At 38.1% G+C, this 12,229-nt stretch overlaps 1 protein-coding gene across 1 annotated transcript in view; it reads left to right on the forward strand.

Moving 5' to 3' along the window:
* Positions 1-4,632: 4,632 nt before the first annotated feature.
* Positions 4,633-12,229, forward strand: part of Adgrg4 (adhesion G protein-coupled receptor G4) — an 86,126-nt gene continuing 78,529 nt past the window's right edge. Inside the window, exon 1 of the mRNA NM_001362885.1 lies at positions 4,633-5,266. Within this exon, the coding sequence (NP_001349814.1) occupies positions 4,726-5,266 (541 nt within the window). The 5' untranslated portion in view covers positions 4,633-4,725. The remainder of the gene's footprint in view (positions 5,267-12,229) is intronic.

The raw sequence follows: 12,229 nt of genomic DNA on the forward strand, positions 1-12,229 counted from the left end.
CAGAGGACTTGGGTTCAAGTCATGATGACACGATAACACACAACCATTTGTAACTCCAGTACCAGGGGTTTGGATGCCCTCTTCTGACTTCTGCAGGTACTGAGCATGCACCTGGTTTATGAATATATGCACAGGCAAAATAACCACTCATGTAAAAAATAAAGCAAAATATCACCATTATGATAGAAACAAACCACCCCCTCTCTGTAAGAAAGCCAACAAATGGAGTTTAGAGTGAAAGCAAAGGGTATATAAAGGTAACTAGACACAAATGCAGATCTAGAGAGAAGACACTTTGGGGAACGATCATGCAATGTGGACTTGAGAATCGCCAGGGAACAGATGGCAGCATCCAAGCAGACATCTGCAATGCACAGCAAAATGATATGCAAAGACACAAGTGGCCTTTGAAGCAGGCCCTTGAGAGACCCACTGGAAAAGGCTGCCTGCTTAGTGAAACAGAAGGGCCAAAGCCCTGTTCACTTTGTCGTAGTCCTGCCTCCTCTGAACCCTGCCAGAAGCCTGGAGGTAGAAAGAGGGCTCAGATGAGTGCAGGAGAAGTTGCAGAAGACACTGCACTTGACATCTACAAAGTGCTTCACTGTTTGTGAACATTATCACACCAATCACCTAAATGTTAGCACTACATCATCTTTTATGATGTTCCACCCACCTTCCAGGTCTGGTAATTCTTATTCTCATCTTGCCATGTAAAAAGGAAGCATAAAGAAGTAACAGGGGGGCTGGAGAGATGGCTCAGCGGGTAAGAGCACTGACTGCTCTTCTGAAGGTCCTGAGTTCAAATCCCAGCAACCACATGGTGGCTCACAACCACCTGTAATGGGATCTGACACCCTCTTCTGGTGTATCTGAAGACAGCTACAGTGTACTTAGATATAATAATAAATAAATCTTTGGACCAGAGCGAGCAGGGCCAGAGCAAGTAGAGGTCCTGAATTCAATTACCAGCAACCACATGATGGCTCATAACCATCTGTATAGCTACAGTGTACTCATATACATAAAAATAAATAAATAAATAAATCTTTTAAAAAAAGAAGTGAGAAGATTTGTTTGTTTAACATTTATTTGTATAGCACTCACTATCTGCCAGAAACCTCCCTGAAAGCTTTATATGCATTAATTGCCCCTGCCCAAGGTGGTAGGAGAAGAAAGAACTAGAACACAGTGTAGCATTTTTGACTGTACACCACACTATACTCACATTTAAGTAAAGTCTACAGAATTCCAAGAAAAGCCACAATGATCTGTCTGTCTATCTATCTATCTATCTATCTATCTATCTATCTATCTATCATCTATCCATCCCTCCATTAAACCAGCCATCTATCTCTAGTTTCCTGATTATAAGTGATCATTAATTGCATAAATATTGTTTAAAATATGAAGATATTCATGTAATAAGTAGAATAGAAAATAAAAATCCCCAAGAATCTCAATTTAGATAATAATTTTAAAATTAATGTGTGTTCTTTCAGATCTTTTAACACATCTTTTGTTGAGACAGGGATTCACTGTGACTCTGGAGGGCTTGAAACTTGCTATGTAGATCAAAGTGGCCTTGATTTACAGAGAACCACTTGGTTCTGCCTCTTGAGTGCTGGGATTAAAGGCATGTGCCATCATGATATATATACACTTCAGTCCATTTCACAAACTACTCAGCATTGAAAAGTCTGTGACTACACAAGTCTACCTCGTGTTTTCATACTCTGTTGCATAGAGGTTACATTACTAGTCATTATTTGGTACATCCAGAGACTTATAATTTCCTTTGTTAGCAATACTGCTTCCATACATATCCTTGCAGGTTTGAGTAACTGTTGAGAAAAAGTGACCATTGAGAGATGCTCAGCTCTAAATATGGTATTTGTGTCACCCCCTCCAAATCCCAGGGAACATCATGGATGAAAGACTGGAAATGCTAAGGGAGCTAGAGGCTGGAGAGGAGTGAAGTTAAGATTCTGGGTATGACATGAACCATACAATCATGACCATAGAACAGCTGCAATTACCTGCAAATGGCTTGTAGATAAAAAGGGAGGAAGAAAGGAAGGAGAGGGTATGAAGGGAACGAGTTGGAAAGAAGAGGGTTGACAGGACTAGGGAGGGGTTGAGACAGGGTACTGAGGTGGAATGTGATCACAACATATTGTATACAAGCATGAAGTTGTTCAAACTAAGAAATCCCATGACCACAACAATATATGCTTGTACCTGTGTCTATGTATATTTGTCTAGAATAAACTAATAGAACTGGAATTGCAAGGTCAAAAGTATATGTGCAATTATACACAATAAAAATTGTCATAGACATTCACAAATTGCTCTTCAAAAATGCTTCTTAATTGGCCCTCCCACAAGCAGCATGGAAGAATGACTCATTTCCCCACAGGCTTGTCAATACTAGGTATTCTCAACTTTTAAAAATTTTAGCTTGTCTAGAGCAGGGTATGGTAGCACATAGTTACATTCCCAGAACAGTGAGGGATAGGGTAGAGATGTGAGGACGATTGTGAGGCCAGCCTGAGCACCTTGGTCTGTATACCAAGACCTTAACTCAAAAGAAAATAGTTAGGAAAAATTGGCCTACTAGAAAAAAAATGGTGCATCATTCTTTTAATATGCTTGAAATAGTGAAATGGTATACTTTTTCATAACGTTAGTCTTTATATTTCTGATTTTGTAAGTTGATCATTCATTTCATCTGATAACTGGCTTTGTATTAGTGAATTAAAGAGCGAAGAGGCCCTCAGAGGACATATAAGACTATGATTCATTCTTTTCACCTCTTTTTAGTTTTTTCAGAGTTGAGGACCAAACCTAGGGACTGCAACTATTCTACCACTGAGCTAAATCCCCACTTCCTGATACATTCTTTTTAAAGGGCTAAATAAACCCTAAATAAACCATAAATGGCATTCTTAAATAATTTGATATCATTTTATTGAGCTGAACAATAACAACAACAGAACAAAACAATGTTAACTAACAATAACTGATACCTTGACTTCATGGTGATTTTCATCTTGTGGCTTTAATAATTTATTAGTCATATGATGATAAGATAGTATGAACACGTAAGCTGGTAACAATAGGAGTTCCTGCATGTAGGTTCAGTGTATGTGTACGTGTGCATATGCAAATGATAATGTGTGTATGTATACACATGCAAGCTAAGGATGTGTGGAAGTATGTACCACAGCTTGAGCAGGGTATGGTAGCACATAGTTACATTCCCAGAACAGTGAGGGATAGGGTAGAGATGTGAGGATGAGCCCACAGGCTCAGGGAGCATTGTGGAAAAGGAGGTAGAATGTAAGAGCAGGATGATGGGAAGGAGTTGTGAAATACTGTCTTCTGAACATGGTGTGGAAGTTACACCTATGAACTCAGAGAGGCAGTGTTGACCTACATAAGACCGGGCCCATTAAAGCTCCATCACAGATGGAGGAAGGGCTCATAAGACCTTCCTCTTCCCAGAACAGTTATAAGACTGTTTAAGTTATATAGAGAGTGAGTTGAATTCCCCAGTGGTGTAACCACTGGTACATTGTCCCCACTTGGGCAAATATATCCCACATACTCATGCATGCAACCTTTATTCAGTGGAGTAGATTCACAAAAAATAGACAGGAAAGTAAGGAAGGAACTTTGGAAGAAAGGATTTGTTGAGAGGAGAAAATTGATAAGAGAGGATAATGGAAACTTTGGTCAAAGAACAATTGTAGAAAAATAAATAAAAAAAAAAGAGTACCAATGAGATGTTTCAGGGATGTTTAAGAAAACTTCGTGAATACTATCTCACTTAATCTTCAAATAATCTTAAAAGACCTTCAAGGTAGGGGTTATCTGGTCCTTGTAAAGGCAGATATACAACCCTTTCACTCCAAATCTTCTTTGTTTCTGAAGCAAACACTGAGGCCAAAGTCAGAAAGCTGGTGAATGCCAGCGCCAGGTCTTCCATGCTGTCTGCAACTGGTTCTGTGAATGTCTTGAAGTCAACATGGGCCTTAGGAAGGATATGGAAGGATGCCCTTGGGTAGAGACATATCTACTGTCTCTGATACCCTGCAGACACCCCAGAGCTTCTGTGCTGTCCAGCTATGCAGCTCACAATCCTTTGTCAGGGTCTTTCAGTGAGAAGCAGTCTCAAGAGGCAGACGAAATCCGTAATTTGGCTCAGAAAAAGGCATTGGAGAAACAAATTGCTATTGCATCATGAATGTAATAAGGCAGTTAGGTGGGTGGAAATAATTCTCTCTTGATTATATGCAGGAGGATTGTGTGGCAAATTTGAAGTCTGGGCCGCCTTTCCTTGGCCTTCTCCACCGTGAACTTCCAACTATGTCTTCAAACTGTTCAGCTGGTGTGTGCTTGGGGGACACTAAGCTAACTTTTCATATTATCCCAGGAAAAATAGAATTAGAGAGAGATTCTTCTGCCAAAAGAATCACACATCAATGTCAATGTCAAATAGAGATGATTTTTGTGTATCTACTATTTCCTTATTTGCACCAAGATTGACTCATAATTTTATTGTACAATTTGACTATACTGCCAAAGATGATAGAAAAAAATTAACTGAAATTTCATTTGTTTTCTTCTTCTTTTCTCCAAATTTGGACAGATTCACTTTCATTGAAAGGAAAAAGGCTTGATTTTTATGGAGAAGGCAAGGCATATGTCAGCCTGACCTACACGATGCCCGAACTCAGCCGACTCACAGCATGTATTGATCTGATATCGATGACTAACAGCTCACATTACTGGATGGCCTTCATCTACATTACTAATAACACTCTCCTGGGCAGAGAAGATGTAGACCTTGGACTCGCAGGAGACCATCAGCAGCTGATACTGTACAGCTTTGGCAAGACCTTCTATGTCAGTTATCACCTGATTCCATTTCATTGGCATACCCTGTGCTTGGTATGGGATGGTGTGAAGGGCAGATTAGAGCTCTTCCGGAACAAAGAAAGGATACTTGCAATAATGGATCAGCCACACAGACTGTCTCCTAATGGGACTTTGGTCTTGGGACACTTTCCCAGGAATGGAGAGGGTCAGATTAAAACTGTGATACCTCGCTTTACAAGCAGCCTGTATTACTTTCAGCTCTGGGACCGCATCCTGGAAAATGAGGAGTTTATGACATGTTTCTATGGAAATGTAGTTAGTTGGGAAGATGATGTTTGGCTCATCCACAAGATAAGTCCAACTGTTGACAGGAGACTGCGCTGCTGTGAGTAACTTCACTTTTTTTCCCCCTCAGCAAGAGTAGAATTGGTATATCACAGCTCTGCTCACAAATAAGGGTGAAATTAGCCATTCCTAGATCAAGGCTCTGCCTTCCTTTAAGGTGCCCAGGTTCCCACAATTTTGCCACTTGCTTTTTGATGTAGAGAAAACACTTATTTTCTTTCCCCCTTTGTTTTAATATAACTTCAAACTCACGGAAAATGTATAAGAACAAGAAAATCTATAGACTAGTTACTCACACTTGTTGATGGCTAACCCTTTGCATGCACATGCTTTGCCATTCTCCCATCCTCATCTTGCTCTTTAATTTTCCTGCTATGCATTCTTTCCTCTCTCTCTCTTTCTCTGCATCTCTGTCTGTAAAACACACACACACGCGCGCACACACACACACACACACACACACACACACACACACACACAGAGGCTCCGTATCATACCCCCTATTTGTTTTTGAGTTGTTTGATTATAAGAAGAAGGCATAATTCCTAATTACTACCATTTATCTCAGTGTATGCTCCCTAAGGATAAGAGACTGTTTTAACCATATCACAAAGAACAAAATAAAACATTTTAACAGGGATACAACATTAACATTTAATTTCTAGCTGATCTTAAAATTTAGCCAATCATGTTATTTGGCCTAAGATCTAGCTACCAAGTCTACTTGCCTCCCAGCCTTTCACTTTTATTTTTTTAAATCTAGGCATTTCTATTACGTAGTCCAGTTGTTTGTAGACCATGTCTTAGTTTGGATTTGTCTACTTTTTTGTAACTAGATTCCAGCTGTGCAGTTTTGATAAAAATACTGCAAAAGTGATGGTAATGTGTTTTTCATATTAGCAGAAACATGGGTCCAAATTGTCCCCATAATGATAAATGTGCTCACTTGACTTTGATATCTGCCAGATTTTGTCACTGGATATGTGTTGTCATTTTTCTTTTCAATTATTAAATTCTATGGAGGTGTTTGGAGACAATGGAAATATCCTCCTGGATGGCTTCCATCCAGTAGTTTCCATTATACTCATGGCTCTTGCTTAGGTCACTCACAACTATGATGGTTGTAAATGATGATGTTAAAGTTTCACATTAGCTCGTGTTTATTCTATTTAAGGGAGACTTCTTCCAAATTATTTAATTAATTTGTGTTCATTTGTGTACGCATGAAATTATAGATTCAAATTTTATTCATTAGGTTTCCACCTGTTAGTATTGTTTATTTCGATATGACAATTAATTGTTCCATATTTGGCCAGTGGGAGCCCTTCAATCTGGCTCCTGTCTCTTTGACACATTCCATCATTCTTTTCACATTTTCTGGCTTTCTGGGAACACTGAAGGTTCATTTCATATTTTTTTTTGTGTATGTTCAGCCTAAGAATTAGTCATTTTTCCAAGGAGTCCTGGTTCTTTCTGATGAAGACATATATATATCATATATATATATCATATATACATGTGATAATTTATTCTTTTATTGGTTTAATGATGTTAGTCAAAGTCTTTTTGGATATATATATATGTGTGTGTATATATATATATATATATATATATATATATATGTGTGTGTGTGTGTGTGTGTGTGTGTGTGTACAGACACACACACACACACACATTTCCCTATCTTTTCTCGATACAATGCCATTTTCCTTTTAGTTTCTATCATGAGCAACAGCAGCAGACTTGAAGTGCAGGTTGTCAGTGACAATAGAATTCTCCACATTTCTAGAAATGTATGTTTTGTTCTTTTGATTTTGGGGACCAGTTACAGAAAGAATGGTGCCTAGGTCTAAACCCAGGAATGCTTTAGCATGTTGTGGGGATATGCTTTTGCCAACTGTCTGCGTGCTAATTGAGTTAAAGACAGAAACACATTGCACTGGGTTTTTGTTGTGTTGAGACAAGTATGGAAGGATAGAAAAGCTATTCTTTACGATTTTAGCTGAAGACACTGATTTTGTTCTTGTCTTGTTTTGTTCAGTCTACCTCTTTTTTGAGGCCTTCCAAATATAGGAGACTAGTTATACCTCACTCTAATGTCAAAACCGAGTTATACATTGAGATATCAAGCCTGAATAGCTTACACAATGTAGTTTAAAGTAACTTTACCTTTGTTCTAAGGAACCAGAAGTCTAGCCCTTAGAAACACACAAACTTTACAGAAGCCTTTGAAAACATAATGTAGCCTTGTCCTCATGTGCCATATGTCTGATAAGTAACCAAGTCTAATTACTGGCAAGGTGCTGTACAAACCCCCACTTATTTTTCTCTCCTGGACACTTTTTAATATACAACCAATCATCTTGGGCTGATTGAGTCCTTGTGGATAAAATATTCCAACATGCCGGGCGTGGTGGCGCACGCCTTTAGTCCCAGCACTCGGGAGGCAGAGGCAGGCGGATTTCTGAGTTCGAGGCCAGCCTGGTCTACAGAGTGAGTTCCAGGACAGCCAGGGCTACACAGAGAAACCCTGTCTCGAAAAACCAAAAAAAAAAAAAAAAATCCAACATAACAAACAGAAGAAAAACATTATCGGAAATGATAATTAAGTAAGAGTAGAGAATGTTCTTTCTACTATTCATGTTTCTACAAGTGTTCTTTCTTAACCTTTGAATAGAAGGTCCTAACCTGAGGGCCAGAGTAACCTAGACTGAATTGAAAAAGCCCTTGAGGTCCTCAAAAGCAGATTTCTCCCCCTCCCCCGAAGACAGAGGCTCTGGCTTCCAGTCTATTCTAATATTGGTTGCTGCCTTTTACTAAGTTCTTACCAAGGTCAAGGCATTTTATAGATGAGAAAAAGGTCATGTAAGTGGCTGTGGCTGGCGTTTGAACAGATCTGTGTCTAGACACAAGGTCTCCATGTACCTTGCATTCCCACACCATGCAAAACCATCCAAAGCATTGGTTCTCAACCTTCCTCATACTACAACCCTTTAATACAGTCTTCATAGTGTGGTGACCCCCAACACTAGAAAATTATTTCATTGCTGCTTCATAACTGTCATTTTGCTACTGTTATGAAATAATGTAATGTAAATATCCGTGTTTTCTAGTGGTCTTAGGTGGCCCTGTGCAAAGGTCATTTGACACTTCCCCAAGGGGTCTTGACCCACAGGTTGAGGACCACTGGTTTAAGGCGACTCTGTGCTGCCCACTGCAAGCTTATAGGGTCTTAGGGACTTCCTTTACAGGGACTTTCTGGTGCTCATAACCTACCTGTGGAAATTTGGCAAGCAGCCTTGAGTCACTGCCATCCTTATCATTAAAGGCAGGGTAATAGCATAAAATGCCTTTTATTTCTGTTTTGACCATATGACAGCTAGGAAAATGGTGGATAAATATGAGTGATTGCAACCTGCCTAGCTTTAGCTTTTGTCTAATAAATTGCTATTTACGATCCATAGAATGATTATGACCCTTAAAATAATTTTAATGAGCATATTACTAGGTTACAAATCTCAATAAATCTATTTACACATAAAAATATATACATATATATTTATATTCATGAGAACAAGGCTTTGGGGGAACATGCAACAGAAAACCATGAACCCTATTCTGGGTTTAATGAACAAGTATTCACGACAGTTGAAGATAACACAGGAATATTTAAACAGCATGGTGATAAATAATAATAGTAAAGGTGCTAGGAATTACAAATTTATTTCTGGGGGAGATTGAAGCTTCTTTCTTTATTTTAAAAAATTTCACAATGCAATATACATGGTTGTGAATAAAATATATTTTAACAATACAAAAAGATACAAAGCAAAACTTACCCTTTCAGTTTTTCCACAGAGATTTCTATTCTTAAAGTATATTTTATGGTGCATATAAGTACATATGGTATTGGTATGTATCATTCAAAAAATTATATATATGTATATATGTAAAACTACATATTGTTCTACAACTTGACTTGACAGTATTATCATGGGCATAAAAGGACACTTAAATCTATTTTTGGAACTGTCCATATTGCACGGTATATATATTTATAATGTAATTTATTTAGTTGACCTACAATTGATGTATATTTAAATTGCTTTAATGTTTCAGCTACAAATGATGCCGCAACCAATTTCCTCATGCATGTATGCATCTCAGTATACGTAGGCTTGAAATTTTTTAGAACACCTCCTCAGAAAAAGCATGTGAGCTTTTGTAGTTTTATTGAGCTTACCAGTTTGCCAGTTATTTTTATTAACATTAACTAAAAATAATATACCTCTTCAGGCAAAATTAGTAAATACACACAGGAAATAAATATACAAAAGTATTAATCTAAGTAAAATATCCTTTAAGTTCAACCCTTATCCTAAGTGACTCACTTCAAAAATATCAATTGTTAGACACACATGCAGACAAAGAAATTTGGTTTAGACACAAATATTTTATTTTTCACTATTGAGATCATTAGATAGTCTCATGCATATATATATGTGTGTGTGTGTATATATTTGATTTACCAGTGCAGATTGGTGATATTTCAATTTCAGAAAATATAGAAATCCCTGATAATTTTGAGGAATAGGCTATTGAAGGATATCATAGAGTAAGGACCCACAAATTCACATCATCTGACTAACGTTTGCTTCTAGTTTTTTCCTTTCACCAAAGTTCCATGATTTTTTAAAGTAATAAGTGGTGACAGAAATCCTTGAAGCAACCACTGAGCACCAATGACAAACTTCAGTTCTCTTAATTTCCATTCAGACACACGATGCATAAAAGAATTTGTTCTAAAGCGTGAATGTATGAAGACAATGAGTCTTCCAAAGACACAGAAATCAAATTCCTCTTAGTTATGTATTTGAGAAATCCCCTCTATTGAACAGAATGAAATTATATGAATAGAGTCCATCTTGGGAAATCTCCAGTCTATTAAAAGCAGAGCAGTCCTCCAGCTGTGGAAGCATTGATTTGTTGAGCTTTATTAATTGATAGAACACTCCAGCTGCCTTGGATTATTTTACGAACTGTCCATTCTTGAAATATGCAGAGATGGATTGTATTGTCAGTGTACTTTCTAAAGGCCTTTGTTTGGCTCACTATTAATCCCTCTATCCAATTAACAGTTCTCATGTGGACAATTCTGTGGTGATGGGCTCTAGAGCTAACAGACAATTTGGTCTTGCCCTTGTACATCAATTCTTTCTGCTGTCCTCGTTTTTCATCAGGAACGATAAGCATGAAGAGTTTGTAGTTCACTTTGACCTCCCTTATTGATATTCTCCTGCACAGGGTGACATTCTATAGATTCATAGATGGAATCTGTAGCCCGTCTCTCTCACACAAGATTCTTTTTTTTTCCATTTCCTTACTTGAAAACTGAAATCAAGCACAATTTTGGCAACACAGTTTCTTATTATTCAAAGATAGTCACTTTGGATTTTCATACCTCATGGGCAAATCTGTTTGTGGCAGTTTCTGGTCACCATTAGTTCTCACAAATCTAATCAACACATTGAATTATATTTACAGAGGTCGTGATTGAAAGAAAAGCCAGATGCAGAATGTGTGCTAGAACAACACACAGATTTAATATGAGTTGATATATCCAAATCACAACCAGAATTTGGTATCTTAGTAAATGTTCTACTTAATATTCTGTTGGCAGGTACATCTGCCACAAAATGCCTCATAAATATTCAGCTGCTCTATACCTCTGGTCTCCAGCTCCAAATGATTATACTAACAAAATTTAATCTAGAGTGAAAGAGCAAATGGCAATTAAGCCCATGGGTCCCTGTGAATTTGCATGGATCATGTCTACCTTACCATACAGTGAGGCTCATGTATACAATTTATGAAGTGATCACTTGGTTGTAAAAGGAAACAGAATGAAGGTGGCAAAATAGGGAGGCTGGATCCCATGGATTTTCGGGTTCCTGCAGTGCAAGAGGATATTTGATATTGCTATAGTATCTGGGCAATAAAAAACCTGGTATTCGCTTCGTTCTTTTTAAGTTATTTGTTTGTTTTATGTATATGGCATTTTGTGCAAACGTATTTCTGTTACCAGGGGCATGCCTAATGACCAAGGAGGGCTGAAGAGGGCATTGGATCCCCTGGGACTAGAGTTTCAGATGGTCGTGAGCAGCCATGTGGGTACTGGGAATTGAGTGTGGGTTCTCTAGAAGAGCAGCCAGTGCTTTAAGTCATGGAGCCATCTTCGCAACCTCACCCTTTGCTTTGTTTTTAACCAAGAATTTTAATGAAAGGATTGCAGATTGCAGTGCAGTTGAAGATTCCTTATTTACCTTCATGGCAACATTATCTAAGACCTCAGTATAAGAAAAGGGATACTGATGTTGCTATAATGGATCAATAATTTTCAGATTTCTTTAGTTACACAGTACATATTTATATGTGCACCATTAGAGTCAAGTTTGAGTAGTTTTTATATCGTAGACCTTCCTCATGCTGGACTTTTAATTACTGTAACACAGCTCCTGTCCTTCCTTGACCTCCACACACATTTTTATCAAGTCCCTGTCGTTTGATGATGATGACCTATATTTCTAAATTTTTATCAACTTAAAACATAAAAATATGGGGTTTGAGAGATGGCTCAGCTTTTAAGAGAGCAGGCTGCTCTTCCATAGGACCTAGATTTGGTTCCCAGTGCTCACCTCACAGCTCATAAACCATTTGTAACTCCAGTTATGGGGAGTCCCCTGCCCTCTTCTGGCCTGTGAGGGTACTGGGTATGCATGTCGGGGACATACTTTCATGCAGACAAAGCACACATACACAGAAACAAACAAACAAACAAACAAACAAACAAAGTTGAAAAAACAACCCCCCAAAATCCATGAATGTGATTCTGCAGCATGTAGTCCTTAAAGTGCGACCCTCCCCCCACAGCCTGTCTGCAGAGTAGGTGGTTATGTGTATTCATTGTTTCTTTTCATTGTAGATGATGCAGATGGTTTACAAA

Source organism: Mus musculus, chromosome X, assembly GCF_000001635.26.
Source record: "Mus musculus strain C57BL/6J chromosome X, GRCm38.p6 C57BL/6J".
Classification (NCBI taxonomy): Eukaryota; Metazoa; Chordata; class Mammalia; order Rodentia; family Muridae; genus Mus; species Mus musculus.